General features: G+C 35.5%; 2 protein-coding genes across 6 annotated transcripts; one reads left to right on the top strand and one right to left on the bottom strand.

Annotated features, from left to right (window-relative positions):
* Window positions 1-521: 521 nt before the first annotated feature.
* LOC126727395 (uncharacterized) lies at window positions 522-6,021 on the top strand. Of its 2 annotated transcripts, XM_050433062.1 has the most exons (6): window positions 522-788; window positions 1,339-1,448; window positions 2,255-3,593; window positions 4,446-4,715; window positions 5,266-5,421; window positions 5,606-6,021. In XM_050433062.1, exons 3-6 carry the CDS (start codon window positions 2,262-2,264, stop codon window positions 5,723-5,725), a joined length of 1,878 nt encoding a protein of 625 aa, XP_050289019.1. In that variant the 5' UTR covers window positions 522-788; window positions 1,339-1,448; window positions 2,255-2,261; the 3' UTR covers window positions 5,726-6,021. The 2 variants fall into 2 exon arrangements, with proteins under 2 accessions (XP_050289019.1, XP_050289018.1); XM_050433061.1 differs by lacking the exon at window positions 1,339-1,448 and having other exon boundaries at window positions 525-788.
* A 2,201-nt stretch (window positions 6,022-8,222) lies between these two features.
* LOC126727394 (lysine-specific demethylase JMJ28) lies at window positions 8,223-15,753 on the bottom strand. Of its 4 annotated transcripts, XR_007656236.1 has the most exons (14): window positions 14,896-15,752; window positions 14,672-14,820; window positions 13,403-13,508; window positions 13,177-13,309; window positions 13,029-13,092; window positions 12,188-12,929; window positions 11,717-12,046; window positions 10,338-10,901; window positions 10,190-10,262; window positions 10,025-10,110; window positions 9,446-9,565; window positions 9,302-9,369; window positions 8,653-8,798; window positions 8,223-8,538 (listed from the first exon to the last, which is right to left on the bottom strand). XR_007656236.1 is itself a non-coding variant. In XM_050433057.1 (13 exons), exons 1-13 carry the CDS (start codon window positions 15,604-15,606, stop codon window positions 8,789-8,791), a joined length of 3,156 nt encoding a protein of 1,051 aa, XP_050289014.1. In that variant the 5' UTR covers window positions 15,607-15,752; the 3' UTR covers window positions 8,300-8,788. The 4 variants fall into 4 exon arrangements, 3 of the variants coding, with proteins under 3 accessions (XP_050289014.1, XP_050289015.1, XP_050289017.1); XM_050433057.1 differs by having other exon boundaries at window positions 8,300-8,798; XM_050433058.1 differs by having other exon boundaries at window positions 8,300-8,798; window positions 12,188-12,926.
* Between the last annotated feature and the right edge of the window lie 3,583 nt (window positions 15,754-19,336).

Here is a 19,336-nt window from a genome sequence, read left to right as displayed (position 1 = left end):
CTGAATTAAATTCGTCACTGCTGGATTCTCAAAAAAAAAAAAAAAAAATAATAATAATCGTCACTGCTGCTATCATTCATATTCATTGTATAGAGTCTATTGAAGTTTTACCAAAATAAGAGTCAATTGACTTTGCAAATGATTTTTTTTTTTTAATTTTTAGTTTCGGGTGCATGAAAATCATTCAAAATTAAAGTATAATAAAATTAAGAAAAAAGAAAAAAGAAAAGAGAAAAAATCTTCCATCTCTCAACAACTTCACTGGGGTCCTTCTCAATCTCTCCTTCATTCCATAAAGCTCGCAACAAAACTTTCTCCTTTTACTTTATTTCCATGCTTCCCAACCTTTTTGGTCTTGTCTATTTATTAAATTTCTAATTCAAAATTATTATTAATATTATTTGGGGTCTAAGATGAAGCGCTTGGCGTGAGGTCCACGTGAAACCTAAGGTTTAAGTAAAGCCAGCAAGCACACGCACCGCCATAAACCACTGTGGGCCCCAACGGCGAATCCCAAAAGAAGACCCCAAAACAAAAACAAAAAACGCACCGTTTCTACCATCAAATTCTCTCTCTCTCTCTCTCTCTCTCTCTCTCTCCTATGGTGGCTGAAAGCTAAACCCTAGACGATGAACAAGGCTGAGTCTCCAACGAAAAAATGCTTTCAACAACAACAGCAACAGCTACAGCTACAGCTACAACCATTCACCATCTGCGCATGTTAGCACGTACCACTCCTTTTAAGATTCTCATTCTCGTTCTCTCTCTCACGCCGCCGCCATGTCTAGGTCCGTCTTTCTCTCTCTCTCTCTCTCTCTCTCTCTCTCTCTCGCTCGAGATTTTAGGGTTTATTTTCTCAATTTTCGGATTTTTATTTTTCCGAGTTCGCTGCACTCTGCTGACTCGTTCCTCCTTTTTTCTTGGAATCTTGGGAAACTCGGTGCAAATATCAGTCTTTGTTTTTGTAACTCGTTGCACAGTTTTCTCATTCCACAATATTGAGGGATTGACTAAATTTTTTATATGAATGTAAATTTTTTTTTCTGGGTTCTCAGAGTGTTTGATTTATGGTTTATCTTTGCTATTTTAATGCAATATTAGCTGATTTCCTTTGTGTTGATTGAAAATATTTTTAGTGTTTTACTTTTCGATTATGGTAATCCCATTTTGTTGAATCTTAATGTATTTTATTTTATTTGAAATAGTTCATAATGGGGTAGAACCAAGGCAACAAATTAAGTGTAAAATTTTTGTTTTTTTTCTTGGTGGATAAGTTAGACATGCACCCAGTAGGTCTTGAAACCAAAATCTCACTCTTTAATTCTATTATTATGGTAGGTGGAAGTGCGATTTGAACTAGAGCTTATTGGCAAATTTTAAGATTTGAATTGAGGAGGTAGAGTGCATCGGTAGAAGTGGTCATTGGCGAATTGAGGGAACAAGAAAAGGTTGAGAATGACCAAAAATAATATTATTAGTAGTTTAAAAGGACATGTTATGTTAATTAAGGTAGTAAGTAACACAGACTATGACTTCAGATAGAATAGAATAGATGAAAGAAAACATGTGGTCGACCCTAACTAATGTTGTTGAGGACCTGTAGCCGACTCCAAAATTTTGGGACTTAGGCTTTGTTGTTGTTGTTGTTGTAGTCTGAGAAAGTCTTTTAAGCTTCATGGGTTACTAGATATTTCAAATTTTGAGGTTACTATTATTTTTTTTTATTGGTAAGTTACACATGCACCTTATTGATCTCAAACTCTTGATCTCACCCTCTACCTAGCACTTAAAAGGGAGGAGGTGCCACTTGAGCTAGTGCTCATTGGCATTTTGGAGGTACTATTATTTTTTTGTGACAGTTTTAGTATTTTGAATGAAAGGGCCCTTGCCGTTAGCCAAGGGCTGAAGTTATGGAGAAAGAGAGATTAATATGCTGAAGCGTGCATTCTCATCTTGACCTATCCAAAAAAAAGAAAAAGAAACATGCATTCTCATTTTGGAATGGTTCTAATGTTGGACTTATTTTGAATCGTAAAAGGCAATAAGTTGTGTTATTAACTGAATAATTAAGATATGTTAATTTGTTTACTTATTTTAATGATTTTTTTATAAGTAAAATAATTGGGATTGTAGGGATATACAATTTATTTTAGTGATTATAATTAGTTTAAAAAGATTTATGATTATGTTAGCTGTTGTGTAAAATTTTGCAAAATGTTTGTGGTGCTAAGTAACATAATTCTGAAAACTGCAGACTTTTGATGTTTCGAAATATAAAGAAAGTTGCGAATTCGGTTCTTAGAAACCAAGGGAGGAATTATCCAGAAGTAATTAAGTACACGGGTATTTCTACGGTTGGGCTGCATCTACCACAATACAATTTATACTCGTATAATAGGTTTTCAAGTAGGGGGAATGCTTCATTATCATTGTATAACGCCAACAAGAGTTTTGGCCGCAGTTGTTTACACAGGAATTACTCTGCCGTCTCTGCAAGTAGGATAGTAACAAATCATGCCCAGGTTGCTTGGAAAAGGCTTCACCAAATATATTCTTCCAATGGTCATTCTTTTACCCACTTAAATAGGATTGCTCAAGCAGTAAGCTTGGCCTTGACACGCTCTCACTTGCTAGTTCCTGGTATTTTTGCCTTCACATGTGGACAGCTAGCATGGGCCCAGAGAACATTGGCAGACACAGAATACTACCCATCACAGAACAGTTTGTATATGCGTGCACAAGATGGGCATGCATATATGACCTCATTACTGTTCTCAGTAGTAGAAGGTGTAATATTGTTCCTGAGAGCCCTCTATTTATCAATTTTGTTTTCGCCCAGCATCATGATGGCACCATTTGCAGATTCTTTTGGACCTCAGTTTAGAAAAATGTGGCTTCAGGTTGTTCATCGGACGCTTGAACAAGCGGGTCCTGCATTCATAAAATGGGGACAATGGGCAGCTACTCGACCAGATCTTTTCCCTAGAGATTTATGCATCAAGCTTTCAGAGCTTCACACCCAAGCTCCTCGACATAGCTTTGCCTATACAAGGAAAATTATTGAAAGATCATTTGGTCGCAGGCTCTCTGAAATTTTTGAGAATTTTGAAGAGGAACCTGTGGCATCTGGAAGTATTGCCCAAGTGCATCGAGCTTCTTTGAGATTTAGATACCCTGGTCAACAGGCGAAACCCATGGTAGTTGCAGTAAAAGTTAGACATCCCGGTGTTGGTGAATCAATCAGGAGGGATTTTGTGATAATGAATTTGGTAGCAAAAATTTCACAGTTCATTCCTACTCTTAAGTGGTTGAGGTTGGATGAAAGTGTACAGCAGTTTGCAGTTTTCATGATGTCTCAAGTAGACCTTGCGAGGGAAGCTGCTCATTTGAGTCGATTTATTTATAATTTCCGTAGATGGAAGGATGTTTCATTCCCTAAACCAGTGTATCCACTTGTGCATCCTGCAGTCTTGGTTGAAACTTATGAGCAAGGGGAAAGTGTTGCACACTATGTTGATGGGCTTGAAGGACATGAACGTATTAAATCTGCGCTTGCTCATATTGGGACTCATGCACTTCTAAAGATGCTTCTGGTAACATTTTCTATTTGGATTTGACATGGCTTGTATTGATTCTGTCGCTTTGGCATTTGGTGATTGCATTGCATTGACTTTTTAATTCTTGATTTTCATGCGAATCATGCGATGGTTTTATGACACATAAAGTCTAAAGATATCTCTATAACTTATCCCCCCCCCAAAAAAAAAAAAAAAATCTCTATCAATTAAAGCTAATGATTTTCTAATGATTGATGATATACCCTGAAAACATCCTGAATAACCTACACAATCAACAATTGTCACGGTATGATTGAGTCAAAGACCCCCAGTTTCATGCTATAGTAAATGTTTTTCCTAGGTTAAGATCCCCCCAGCTCCTTCATGAAAAATTTCTATAGGATAATTACTAGATGCCCCTTTGGCTGTGCATGCCTTGCCTCCTCATTCATAGTGTCATCCTTGATTTATTTTTTTGGATAAGTAGTGTCATCATTGATTACTCATTCTAAAACTCTAAATGTCTAGTTGTAATTGTGAACGTCTCTCTCTCTCTCTCTCTCTCTTGATATTTATAAACTTACAAATAAGAGAAGCATAGCATACCTAATATAGAAGCATATTTTCGAGGAAAATGAAAGAGAAAAACGAAGAAAAAATGGAAACTCTTTCTTTCCTTCTTTTGCATTTTAATGCACTGGTGATTTAATATGTTCTTGATTTTGCATTCTTGTTTCTTCTGTGATAATATCATTTTCCAGTTGTTAATTATTAGTTGAAGTTATTTATTAAAAAAAAAAATATTAGTTGAATTTCTGAGGTAGTTTTGTTTGAAATTTAAGTACGATATAGTTTTGGTTTCCAAGATATCAGAATTTTTTCTTTCAGGTGGACAACTTTATTCATGCAGACATGCATCCTGGAAATATCCTTGTACGGGTACCCCCGAGCAAGTCTCGTCGAAAAGGGCTCTTCAAAACAAAGCCTCATGTCATTTTCCTTGATGTAGGCATGACTGCTGAACTTTCTCAAAGTGATCGAGTAAACTTGGTGGAGTTTTTTAAGGCTGTTGCCCGTCGAGATGGCCGCACTGCAGCAGAGTGCACACTGAGATTATCAAAACGACAAAACTGCCCAAATCCCAAGGCTTTTATCAAGGTAAGATGTTGGGGACAGCTTTATTCTTAGGAATGATTGTTCAAAGTCTGTGTAGGTATACTCTCTACATAGGACCGTAGAAATTTAATTGTATATCTTTCATAGTTTTATGTATGATAAGAAATCATCCCTCCTGAATCATATGCATTTTTTTTTTTTTTTTTTTAAATAGTAATGAGAAAAGAAAATGTGTTTGTAATTTTCTAAATAGTTATGAGCATAAATCATGGTTTCTTTGTTTCTCTAATAATTACTTGGTAAATGAATAAGAAATGCTTAAATGTGGCACTTAAAACATGTATTTATACTGAGTGTTTTCGTTATTTATTTGACGACTTCATTTTCTCCATGATATTCTAACATTAGTAATTTCTTTTTATGCTAAGTTCATCCATAATATATACTTTTGTTATATGATCTTTGATTGATTTTGTCCACACAAGTTTTCTGAATATATATATATATATATTTAAATTTGTTTTTAATTTCTATTGTATGATTTTTGAATAGTTTTCTGCACACAAATTTCCTGAATATCTTGTTTTAACAGGAAGTGACAGATTCATTCACTTTCTGGGGTACTCCAGAAGGTGATTTTGTCCATCCTGCCGAGTGCATGGAGCAATTGCTTGAGAAAGTTAGGCGTCATAAAGTCAACGTTGATGGCAATGTCTGTACTGTGTTGGTAACAACATTGGTTCTTGAGGTAATTTCTTACTTCTTTTTGCCATATCAGCTCTTGTATGACATGCCTGTTATGACTTCCCTTAATTAGTGAAATAATATAATTTGGTTTGCTGACTGAAGTGCCTGTTTTTGCTGAAAGTAGTCCTCAGTACTAGTTTATGTAATGCATTTTGCTGATTTTGGTACTTGGTTTTATATTGTAGGGTTGGCAGCGTAAACTTGATCCTGCATACAATGTGATGCACACACTGCAAACACTTCTACTCAGAGCTGACTGGGCAAAGTCTCTTTCCTACACTATTGAGGGGCTGATGGCCCCATAAAAAAGGTTCTTATATGTTGATGCTCTTGAAAACAATTTTGACAATGCTGAAACCTAATGGTATACCAGTCCTAAGAATATACATGATTGTCTTAGGTTTGTTTTGTATTTTTTTCCTGCTGCCTTTTTGAAAAATTTTGTTTTTCTCCCATTCATTTTGTGAAGGTCTTATCCTTCTGTATTTAACGTGTTATTTACCCCGGCAACTGCTGTTAACTCATGCCTCACAATTGTCAAGCAGATACAGAAAAAATGAGTAATATAAAAAAAATAAAATGGTTATTTGAAATTCTTTCATTCTTAAGATTGTATAATTACCATATTTTTATGTACAATTACCATATTTTTATGTAAGACTGTAAGAAGAATAATTAGCTAAGTTTTATTTGAACTTCTGGTTAATGTATCTGCTTCAACCATTATTTGACTTGTATAAGTAGGGTATTGATAATCCTGTAGTTAACTAGCTTAGTTGGTTGAGAAATCTTTGGATCGATCATACAGTCAAATGATGGCAAATTTCGATGCAATATAGCACCAACTAAAGAAGACTAGTATTTCTTGTTTAAGCAGATATCAAGTTGATTGTTATCTAATTATTGATGCTACTTCCTCCCTCAACACCTGGCTTGATTCTGTTTGCCATGTCAATGTACAGCTGGAACTGATCATTCAGACAGAGCGGTGGCCTACCCAGTTACCTTCATGTATATATATGCTTTTTCTATCCATCTTGCTATTTGACACGTTTGTTTAAAAATATGTAGTTGAGTAAAGATAGGACTTTTAGCTAGCTAGCATTATATTGGGTCATTTCTGAGGTTTTGGCTGATTTTTGTAGCAGCCATTTGCAGGCAAAGTTTGCTGTCTCTTAAATTTACTATAACCCGTTTGTGTCTTTTTCAGACCCAAAAATAAAAATCCATTTACTTAAAATTGGTCTGCTACCTCTGACTGGGTTTGGATGAGGTCTAATTGCGCATGATTTGAATGATAATTACTAGAACATGTAGGCCCACTGGGTTGAAATATAAACCGAAGCCCGTTCAAATGGAAATGGGTTATATCAGGCTGAGGAGGCCTCCAGGCCCCCATGCTCTGATCTACGTGTTTAGCCAGCCAGCCAGCCAGCCAGCCAGCCAGGTACAACATCTCGAATTGAATTGAATGTCACAAATCAGCTGAGCTGTTGGGTGGTTGCTCCTATCTGGATCCGATGATTTCATTTTCATGAGGTCCCTAAATCAACCACCCTTAATTAATAGTAATACACCACTACTGGCTGTGTGTTCTATGGAAAGCTTGTAGTTAATTAGTCCAATCAATCAAAATAATAATAAATAAAGGTTCCTCTCTGGCTACTTTCTATTCTTCCTGCCTCAATGGACGTTATTTAATGTTCCTTCCACTACCTGTCCTACTTACCGTTCGCTTAACTCACATGCCTAATGCTAGTTTGCACGTCTCACCTTAGAAAAAGAAGGAACATGGAACATTTAACATGATTTGTTTTTTATAATTGAAAATATAACATGGTTGCCTTTTCAAATTCAGTAGGTACTCCATTACTCTCATTTTATTTATCTAGATACATTTAGGTATTTCATTTTTTATTGTCCCAAAATGCTCATCGGTTTTAATTAAAAGTCATAAATTTACTGACTTATCGACATACACCTAATCTTAAAAGTTTTAAGGACAATTTTAAAAACTTCTACAATTTTTTTTTTTGAAACAAAATTCAATGTTCCTTTAAAAGTTAGATTTTTCAAAAGTGAAGGAACAAAGCGGGACAAAAGAAGATACTTTAAAAGTTTAAACTCATTTCCCATAAGAATTAATAGATCATTATAGACGAGATTGCATCCACAAAAAAGATTCAGAAAACAGCTATACGCATGAATCAGAGCTGTTCCAAGTTATGGCTCTTTTTTCTCTCACTTTCTCGTATGAACAGCCGAGCAGAATCATAACCTAGAATTGTGATCTTATTAAAAAAATATTCTGATTGGTATATTTGCTGGTAGCTACGAGCATAAGCTATTATGCAACAAATGCCAGTAAATCAAAGATGAGCATTAAATTTACTCTGATTTCCTCATTAAATATTCCAGATGGTTTTTGTGTTCAATCAAAATCCATGCGTGCTGTAGACTGTTTGCTAACAGCATAATAACAAGTGGAAAATTTTCCGTGAATTGAACAATATCCAATGCAACAACAGAGAATTGAGAATAGTGAGATCTAGTATTCATTCTCTTGAGATGATCGAAGCAATTCCCCTGCACTATAGAAAAAGAAAAAAAGAAAAAAAAAACCAGCCGCTAGCCATCCCTTGTTCAAACTAGCTTTGGATGCCCAAAGGAATTTAAGGCACCGTGAAATCAATAGCGAACATGGTCATATGTGAATTCTAATTCAAAGACCAATATGATGAACACTCCATAGATAGGTTAAGGGCGCAATGTGACAAAAATTAATGACATGAAAGTCAAAACTTTAGAGTTTCAAGAGCTTGCTCATCCAAGCTTACTGCATAAGGTGGGATGAATACACACACACACAGCTATAAACGAGTTAATAATCACTCTCAACACAATGGACCATTACCGTATATCAATGGAGAGCAGTGTCCCAGAAAAAACTACAGCTATAGTCACATAAGTACATAACCATTGCCTCTCGTTGGACATGTAAGTCTGTCCTTTTCTTCTACCGAATGCAAGAAACATCTAATTATGTTAGAATGGCCCTTTTATGGATGGGTGCCCTTCTTAGCAACTGTAGTCTCTAAAATTAGAACCAACAATGTATCTACATAAAAAAAATTTCAAGTTTTTTATATGCCATTACTGCAATCATTCATAGGAACCATCCATAATAATGAACTTGAAAAATGAATATGTACTATAAACAGATTCAATGTACCAGAGTAGGAGCAGCCCGTCAATACACAAACGATACCACACTTTCTGAAGTACTCTTGAGCTTTTCAAATATATAGACACTGGATCTGGTTGTCTGAAATAACTCTATTCTCATTGGGGTGCTACTTTCTGAGAGGTCAGGAGGTCCTAAGCCATAGCACATTATATGCATCATCAGGTGATTAGTGGTATGTTGCAGCACATGTATACTTTTCAAGTTATATACAAACATGCAGATTCTTTTGGCTTTATATTATATAACCCTTCTTTCAGATTTGAACCCATCCCATCAGCTGTATTACAATTTATAAGGGACATGTTGGACCTCCAGCAAATTCTCAGACTCACACAGATATAGTCTTCTCTCTCTACCTGGTATGTTTTTCACATTTCTGATAAATAAACTCATCACTTCTGTTAAGTATGAAGAGAGTAATGCAGACCATAAAATGGTAATTACAGTTTTAGATGGCACCTAAAAGTCCAAGAATACAGCAATAAAAACAAGAAGTGGATACTCCACATTTTTTATTTGAATAAGTATCGTGCTACATCTTGACATGCTCATGGCAAATCTACCAATTGATACAAGTGCAAGCCATAGAGATAAACAGGCAAGCAGAATAGAAATAATCAGTAGGGACACTTACATAGTGCATGTAAGCTCACGGATTTCTTTCACTGCAGCACTTATACTATGAAGGGCCATTTTCTTCACCTGCTTTCAACAAAAAAATGGCCTCTCTATTATTGATCAATTCTAGATGATATATTAAGATTCTAATAAAGTCTACCTCTAGCTTGTCTACTTTTGCCTTGTGGTCTTCAGGAAGCAGCCGCACTTCATCAATCAAATGGATGCACTCAGTAACATTTTCAGGTGAGACAAAGTCCAACACCACATGAACGCAAGACTGTAGGTCAAAATAAATGAAGTATACAAGATTATGATGGGGGTATCACAGATAATATTAATATTATTTCTAAATTTAACCAAGAAACTGAAAAATATTCAAGTTTCAGATCCACTTGTAACAATATACCAAAATCCTAAAAATCAATAATCCAAATCAGAACAAACACGCATCATTCATCAATCATATATTTACTCCATTTAAGCACTTTTTTTGGGTTCCTGTTAAAAATTGAAAGAAGAAAAGAAGCATACAAAGAAGATTATCACATTTTTCAGCCAAAAATAAAAATAGTACATAAAGTCATCCTAAAGTTTTCACCAATATGCATAAATAATGCATTATATAGTGATGTATGATAACAGGCTGCACAATTATATGCATAAAATCCATTCATTCATCCAGAAACTATTATAACTTAAGAAGAAAAATAGGTATCAATAGAATTGCACACGTGACCTTGGGATTCCTAATCTGGTATGGACATCCAGCAGGAATGATGACAGCTTCACCAATGCGTTGCTCAAAAGTCCAGGGTTCAATTTCTGGTGGCAGTGAGACGTGGGTTATTTCAGTTATTCTTCATTGAAAGAAAAAGATGAAACCCATGGAACATATACTTACCAAACTCCTCCTTAAGCCTCATTTTGTGGGTTGTATCAAGAAAGACACTCTGATCAAGAATTGGATGAACTACCTGCAGAAGTATTTAAAGTGAATCAGCATTAACTCTGACCTGCTAATAGAACGTTTCTTCTTTTTTTGCACTTACATGCTTGTGTAAACCAGACATATGGCTGAACTCATTAGAGTGCCTTTGGAGATACTCTATAAGCTTTGGAACATCTTGCCTACGAAAGACATCCCATTGGGCACCAGAAGACTCGGAAAATAATTTCTTTCTATAAGAATTAGAGTTTTGACTGTGATTTCCAAACTTCCTCTTATCTGATGTTTGAGAGCTCAGAACAGGCCCATTAGAAGATAAAGAGGCTTCAGTATCAAAGTCGGAATCAGAATCATATCCCTCATCTTGGGACATCTTACTATTTTTGAGACTCCTAGCACATTTTTCATGTGAAGCAGGAGAGAAGCAAGATACTCTAGCAACTCTCTTTCGCAAGTGCATTTCCTCCCCAGTTATATTCTGCAATCCTGAGTCTTCTATGTTTTCACCATTTGACAATTTTTTATTTACTTTATTAGCTTTTATTTGATCAGTAGTCCTGGATGACTCCCTTTGACATTGAGAATTGTGCTTTTTCAGCAGTTTTCTTATTTTTGTAAGCTGTTCTGCAGAGATAGGGGCATCTGTAGTATGTGCCAAAATATTCACCTGGAATCACAGAAACAAACAAATGGCACAGATTACACAATTTTCACAGAAGCCTCGACTACATACATGCCAACCAATCTCTACCTTCTATAATATATGAAAGAATGAGCACCAATGCATATATATTCAGAGGGAATGCTACAAGGGGAAGAATAATGAAATAAGATGCTACATTTGAAGATGCTAGCTTCCCAGAATAACATAGATTACAGCAGAGTTAGATGCTTTTCTTTCAAAATATCATATATGACTAGAAAATTGGATAAGAATTGGTCAGGTTGATTCTCCTAGATCACTAAAAGCATGTGTCACAGACTCACAATAAACAAGAGTAAATAATTTAGGTTTGCTTGAACAACTAATTATTTTGATTAGGAATAAGGATAAGGGCACCACTGAACACATCATGGCTTGGTTACACGAACTATTGGCCATTGTCACATTATAGCACAAGGAACCTACAGAGAGAACAAGGAAGGTCATACTAAAGAGCATGCATGTTTCAACTGAAGCTTATTCTCAAAAGGATGAGAACTTCAACTAAAATCTTTGATCAGCATATATATAACACACATTATTGCAAAGATAATGGAAATCTGATCATCCCTAAATGATAGATTTTATTTTTCCTTCGGGAAAAGAGGTGGGGGTGGGGGAGGTTTAAAATTGTCAATTAAGTTAGAAACAGAGCATTTCTTTTTCAATTGAGTAAAATAGAGTGGTTTTGACCCAAAAAAAAGAAGAAGCATAAATCCAAAATTCAAGAGATGAATTGTAAATTTGATCACAATGCTGGGAGAAAGGACTAGGCATACCACATCATACGAGTCATAGCATAGTTTTGCCACGGAATCAGCCTGTATAAGTTCCTCAGCATAGCCATAGGAAATATAGACACATGGACCTAGGTCCGGCTTTGGGATTTCCTGAGGCAACTTCGCAGCTAAATTTAGAAGACCAGATATGGGATTCATATATTCTTGAAGTGGTAAAGAGTGGATTATTTGAGCATAATGAGATGGAAATTGTTCTTGAAATAAATGCGAAGAAAGCCAACCCTTCAATTTAAACTTCTCTTGCCACGTATTCTTATGTGTTTGCCCATTCAGAGAACCCATAAAATACTGCCTGATACCAATTTCTACCTGCCATGACAGAATCAGGATACATGAAGCAAACAAAAACTGTGAATAAGAACCATGATTTCATCCTAACAATATTAGCATGAATGCAAAAAAGTATATCACATTCTAACATGGCATATATTTTCATGGGAATACACTGACCTCGCACCAATCCAAGCAATTGGTAGCTTCGAGAAAATCTTTATTATTCTCATATCTGGCAATGCTTTGCTCAAGATAAGTGCAGAACATGACTACTGGATCCCAGTTCAAATCTGATGCAGACTGAAGCACGTTACGAACTATTACAGGATGGCCTCTACCCCAATGTTTCTGAAAGTGTTCAAGCTTATCATTGTGAACATCCAGAAGTGTGGGGTAATACAAATAATTGTCAATAGAATCTTCTCTTGCAGCTGCTTCTTGCAAATGCTCAATTCCATCAGCTTTATGATCTATGTCAAGACATACTGAGCAGCATGAAGATATGTCAAAAGCTTCTGGAACCTCATAGCTGCAAACTATTTCTTCAGCACTTACTTCCAGCTCTTTGATCCAGCTCAAGGAAAAAACACATCTCAAATCAAGGAAGCTATCACCACAACCACCAAATTCCGCAGGAGGACAAGATATCCTGCCATTAGCATTACAAGCTTTCCAGTCAGACACTGATGCAGGTGAGGAAAGGTATGTACCAGAATTTTGCTTGGCCAGCTTCTTCAATGAAAGTTGCTTGTCACCAGATATACAAGCTTTCCTTCCATTTGAGTTCTTTGAAATAAATGTGTCAATTCTTCCAGTGAAGCTCCCACAACAAAAATCCTTACAACAACTTAAACAGAGATTATATGAACAATTTGGACAGCTTCTATGGAGATCCACAATTGAAGTTTTGCAGTTACTGCTGTGCCCAAAGTCATATCATGCAAAAGACAGACAACAAAAGACAAATTAGTCAAATTCCATCAATGATATCAAAGCTTTCAAGAAGAATATAACATACCAGCAATTTTGCTCATTGCAGCCAAATTCAGACTGCTTGATATGAACTTCGGAAGTTTTCTTCCCTGTTGCACACAGATACATCAGAACAGAAAATGATGATAAGGTGAGGCACAAAACATCAATAAGTGGAGAATCATTGTCACTACCATTTGTATTTGCCTCTGTTTCAAGCTCAACACTCCGGTCGTGGTTCATTCGTTTTAATACAGGAAGAAGCATACAGATCAAATAATGGAAGCGTAGTATTTTTTCAACTTTATTTTCCTCCCCTAAAGAATCCTGAAACAATGCATATACAGAAATTGAAGAATCAGCACTCAAAATTGAAACAAGCATGCATAATTCACCTATCAGCCAACTTTAATGTCAGACCTTACTTTCTCTGTCTTTAGATTGATTAGCTGAACAATCCTTACAGGTGCAAGTTCCACGACAGACTGGACACGCCATCTTAACATCTTCTTGAGTATCAAAATACCTAAATAAAATCAATTGGGTCAGTGACCTGGATATAAGTTTAGATAATGTTGCTAAGGGGCATAAAGATGTTTCACTCATGTATAATTTCAATAAATAAGTTGGGAAAAAATATATAAATTATGAAGTATAGGAATAGTTTGAAAGAAAGCATGAGAGGAGGCTGCACGCACAAAGTTCTATAAACAGTTCTAAATGAAAAACCATGAATGAATGAATGGTTATGCTCCTCCTCCTCTTAAAAAGAGGCTTTCAAAGGTATGATTTCTTTGCCAATGTTGGCTGCAATATAAAGAATTGACCACTCTTTTCTCGATCTATGCCTGTGCAAGTGCATGTGCGTTTGATATTACTACTACATTTTTTTATTACTATCTAGGTTATTGCGTTCTTTATAAAATAATTTTAGCTAATCTCCTACTATTTTTCAGTAGGAGGACCTGTTCTAAAAGATTCTTCATCCTGGTCCACTTATGAGTTAAGTGTTGGGCCTACTCGTACATTCACAAGCTGAAATGCATCATCACATGACATGACTTTTGAAACAATGTTAAGACAAAACCGTTTTAAGCTTGAAAGGGAAAAGATATAGTATAGATAAGGGAATTTTTACCTGTAGGATCCAAAATTATCTCCGAAACTGTTTTTGCTTTCCTAAGTAAGTTCTGGCCCCCAAGGGGAGGGGACGGGGAATTGCTAACTAGTAACCTTTACTTCATGAGGCTTGATCCCTAACTAATTATCCTACCTATTATGTCATTGTTTTCAGAAGTGTGATATACAAAATTGGATAAGGAAATAGGTAAATAGTTAACTAAAGTGGCTAGACATAAATTGTTTATGCCTTTGATTGACATCAGGATTTAAATACATCCTGCACCAATTTTTATCATTCCAAACTCCTTTCATTCTTTTCTTTCATGATCTCACACTTGTACTATATAATATATAAATATGGATTGTTTTATGATAAATAGTTAACTAATTAAACCCTGCTTCTCCATTCTTTTCCTAGTCTCAACACTGCACCAATAAATTGAACATTTGTAGCAACAACCCACATTATTCTACACACAATTTAGCTAAACTCAATACAAAACAGAACATTGATAATCATTTTCAATTAAATGAAAAACGAAAGCCGAGTGAGCGAATCAAACAAACCGTTCTTTGATGCAATCCGCACAGAAGAACTCTTTCTGACAACTGGAACACGAAACAAGACTCAACGATCCGCTTTTTCGACAACAATGGCACCTCCTCTTCCTCTTTCCCCTCCTTGATTCCGCCACATTCTGACCACAAGGCATGAGCTACATTCAATAAAATCAATCAGAAACCAATCAAAAAGCAATAAACACAAACAAAGAAAAAATCACAATTAGTACCTGCATTGTGCCGAACGGTAAAGGCTCGATGTTCTTGGACCGGAAACACCGCCGCCTAGCCACTCCGTTCTCCACTCCTACTTTCACATCGCAATTTCCATCTACATTGTTGAAATTCCTCGGCGAAGGCGACGGTACTGGCGATATCGCCATTACTCCGTTCGGCAATTGTCTCGTCAACTCTTCTTCTTCTTCTTCTTCCTCTTCGCTATTGTCCTCCAATTCAATCTCATTCTGCTTCGTCTTCATATTCTTCTTCTTCTTCACCAAAGGAAAATCGCTTTTCTTCTTCTTCTTCTTATTCTTCTTCTTCTTCTCCAAGTCTCTCTTGAGCACCATTCTGATCAGCTCCAGCTGCAAATTCCCTTTCTTCTTCGACTTCATCTTCCGCAATGTCTCGTCCAGCAACGCCGCCTCCGAGCCCGAAACCCTCGCCGGTTTCTTCACCTTCCGCTTCATCTTCACTCTCTCTACCCTAATCCCAAACTCCGAAGAAGCCGTCTCTTTGCAGCCCTGCGATTTCTTGCTCTTCTTCTTCCTCTGGAGTTTCAGAGACTCAGGTACTTTCTCCTTGTACTGCCTGTGACGGCCTTGGAGATAGTGAATCTCGCAAAGCTTCATGTTCTCCATCACTCTCCTCTTGCACCGCCATTGCCGACCGTCCGTACGGCTACACCGTAGATGGTCCGCCAGAGCCTCCTCTTCCTCCATTGCAAATTTTTTAAAAATTTTCTCGGAAAATTGAAATTTTCTCGAGAAAATTTTGCTGGGGACTGAGAAACGAGAAGTGGCTGTGGTTTTTGGGGTCAGAGAAAAAGAAAAGGGCTTTCGTAATTTATTTAATAATAATTTTTTTTTTCTGTTATCTCTTCAGTGAGTATTTATTGTGACAGATTGAAGTTAGAGATGGCATATTCCGTAATTAACGGGAAAAAAAGAGTCCAATTTGGTCTCGATCTCTTCAATTTTTGGTCACAAGTGGGGATCAGGATCAGTGTAATTGCCACGAATCACGACTCTTTTAGATTTTGTTTTCGTTATTAGCAGATTTTATCTTTTATAGCAGACTGTCAATCTCAAAGCAGATTATAAATTTTTTTTTTTTTTTTTTTTTGGAGTGATTCTGGAAGCAAATTTTGTTGGTAAAATGAACAAATTGGAGAATATATAGGAGAATTTTTGTTTTTTGTATTATTGTTTCATATTTGATATGGTCTAATTTGATGTCGGGGAGTGAAAGCAATGCTATATAGACTATATTAATATGCTTTAATTAATGTTCTTGTCAATGTTCTAAGCTTTGGGACCAATTATTGGTAATGCAATGAGTAGGAAATGCAGTAACCAGTGTGGAATGAGTCTATTTTTTATTTTTTATTTGTTGATCTGGGGTTAACAGGTTACCTACTCTATTGGGTTAAATTTATCAATCTTTATCTTATAGAATAGGCTTTATAAAAGTGTGCAATTCATTGAAAGATTGCTATCTGCATTATCTTGTTGTGTCATATGTAAAGTTTGATCTGAAAGTTTCTGTCCATATTTGGAGTTATATCATATGATTAACAAAGTTATTCGTCCAACAATCAAACTCCATTTTGGTGCATGGTACAGCAGATTTTGATTTTGTTGCTGTAGAGGCTTGATTCAATAGGATTTAAAATCTATGACGTCCTTTGATTTTGTTGCTGTAGAGGCTTGATTCGATAGGATTTAAAATCTATGACGTCCTTTTCTAATTCGTGTAGCTGAATTAATTCTCATCAAGGGGATTATGTGACATAAACCATTTTCATAAAATTTGCTAATGTGGATTTCCTTGGCACATGTAAATGATTTTCTCACTTACTTACCTGGAGGAAAAAAAGGAATTTCTCACTTTGTTAACATGGGGCCTGCTAAATATAGTAAAGGGCTTGACTGCAATCCATTGTGTGTGTCATTCTGAGATGGTTAGGTCATAGGTGTAGGGTTTCATTTTCTTTTATATAAAGCAGATATCATACTCAGACGGGTTAGAATTTGTATAGATTCATTTGAGGCATTGGGTTCAAAGTTCGTGTAAATCTAAATTGAATGCTGCTGCTTAATCCTTGTTCGTTGCTATTGACATAAATTAAAGGCCTTTGATGCATTGCAGTAGCCAAAATGGATTTCCAAATAGCAAAAAAAATAGTAAAATGAACCATATTCTTATAATATGACAGATTAATAAATGAAATATATTTCTTGTACACTTTGTCAATTGTCATTGATGACCATATGTGGATATACAGAATTGAATGACATGGACTGACTGTTGGATATACAAAACTATGTGACAGTAAAGAATGCAATTACCCCCAAAAAAAAAAGTGTGCTATGTTTAAGCATATCTCGAGAAGCTCAATTGAACTCTATACTATAGAGGGCTCATTTATTTCTGGTCCCAATGCTTCACGATAAATTATACTGCATTGTTTCATAAAAAACGTAATAGTTTAATACTGCATTGTTTAAATCTGGCTGATCATCGATGAGGGCAATTTGCAACAGTGTTCTTAGTTCACGACCAATCCATCATTTCTGGAAAATAAAGAGAGAAATCAATTTTACTCTGAATTGTAGATAATGTTCAGTTGCATTAAGGCTCCAGGTGTTTGCTTGTAAAAAAAAAGGAAAAAAAAAAAAGAAAAAAGAAAAAAAGAGCTGTTCATGCTTGCAAGCTTGATTTTGAGAGGACTTGCTTGTTGGTATCTATTTCCTGCAACATGGTATATTGAAAACGTTATAAGAAAAAAATCTCACATTTTCCCTCTCCTTGGGTCAAAACTTGGTTGCAACTTGTATATATATATAGAAAATCGATTTAGAGATCATTTCCATTCCTTTAATAATGAGAATTCAGAATATCACACATGGATCAATCAAAGAAAGATTCAACAACTAAAAAGATATCGATTCTTTGGAATCTTTCGTTTCTTCAAACGGAATGTTAGAGATAGAATCAGGCCGATTCTCTAAATGACTCTCTAGATGTTTTTCAATGTCCTGACTATTCACGAAACATGTGAAGAATTTATGAGGAATTCGATATATATGTATATATATAATAAATGTTAAAAGGAAGCCAATTTCATTATTCTGAACAATTTCAAGATTTGCTATTTCCAAACAACAAAGGGAGCCTTAAAAAAAATTAAACAAGTGAAGAAGAAAGAACCTGTGATGTTTAGGTTTCTCTGTAGCATTGCCCCCATATAGCAAAAAAACATGATTGAGTGCAGCGCTAATGAAATTGTCCCACAACACTGGCCCATGATTCTCCCTATAGAAAATAGGAAACAGACGCACACTTTCATCAACGCTGCACTCAATGATGTTTCTTCAATCTGGGAGTCTCCAATGCTTACTATCAAACTGAATCACATCAAATTAAGCATCTTGGTGTATTAAATTTGTATGTATATATGTATATATATATATATATGCAAAGAAGCCTATATAGTGTAGTACACGATTTGTACTACCATTTTTTACTTGCCAGATCCAGAGCTAGTGCAACTCTCTACTAGGCTGATAAATCAAATATAAAAATGCTTTATCAAGATGATATTTGTACTAGTAAACTGTACTGGAATCTTCAATCTTGTACTACATTTCTTCCCAAGCCCCCCAACTGTCTCATTCTTGACAGGTATACCAAAATATTAGTCCCATTTTTTCGTTTTTCATTCATTCCCATATAGTTGGTAAGGTTATTTAAGTATCCTATTGACGTTTTCATAAGCTTGACATATTCATGGTACATGTTTGGAAAGGGACCTTTAAGTGGTTGGTACATATCTGTCATATGCATAATTTTTAAGCTACTTACTTGTCATCTAGAATAGGACTTCAAGATGTTCCGGAAAGACAAAAAAATTACTCTATTTTGTGTTTCACATAGCAATAGTTGACTCACAAACGCAGTGCCTCTCTTTCTTTAAAATTTATGGTGTTTATTCTATGATAATTGCTTTGTGTTTATAGAAATATCATTTAAAATGAAGTGGCAGTTGTAGTATTACATATTGTGGTATAAAAATGACAGTGACTGGTGAGTCGTGACTATGCTTGAAGTCCTATATAGGGAAACAACTTCATGAAAATAAAATAAAGTGAGGTAGAAGATCCATGAAAATGAAATCATTAGAAAATGAAACAGAAATGGAAATTTGCTGAGCTGAAATGAGTTATTTTAAGTAAATTTGAGGAAAACTCAGAAAGCAAAATGAGATGAAAGGAACATTCTAAACTCATTTTTGATGGTATAGCACGCACATGGTACTACAGAAATGATTAAATTGTTATTTTTTATGAACGAAAATGATTAAATTGTTATAAAAAGTCAAAACGGGTCCCCTTTTATAACTTTTTTGTTTTTTGTTTTTTTTTTTTTTTAGAAGAATAACTTACGTTA

The sequence above is a fragment of the Quercus robur genome, chromosome 5 (assembly GCF_932294415.1).
Source record: "Quercus robur chromosome 5, dhQueRobu3.1, whole genome shotgun sequence".
NCBI lineage: Eukaryota > Viridiplantae > Streptophyta > Magnoliopsida > Fagales > Fagaceae > Quercus > Quercus robur.
The sequence above is the reverse complement of the archived record's forward strand: the minus strand, read 5'-3'. Positions and strand labels throughout refer to the sequence as shown.

Bases quoted from the DNA above. Each gene is read 5' to 3' on its own strand.
- LOC126727394 (XM_050433057.1), bottom strand. From the start codon at position 15,606: ATGGAGGAAGAGGAGGCTCTGGCGGACCATCTACGGTGTAGCCGTACG. The intron at 10,111-10,189 runs GTAAGTATATGT...CACTGCCACCAG, and splicing joins GAGGCTTAAGGAGGAGTTTG to AAATTGAACCCTGGACTTTT. The intron at 9,566-10,024 runs GTCACGTGTGCA...TTTGACCTACAG, and splicing joins ACCAGATTAGGAATCCCAAG to TCTTGCGTTCATGTGGTGTT.
- LOC126727395 (XM_050433061.1), top strand. The intron at 4,716-5,265 runs GTAAGATGTTGG...TTGTTTTAACAG, and splicing joins ATCCCAAGGCTTTTATCAAG to GAAGTGACAGATTCATTCAC. The intron at 5,422-5,605 runs GTAATTTCTTAC...TTTATATTGTAG, and splicing joins TAACAACATTGGTTCTTGAG to GGTTGGCAGCGTAAACTTGA.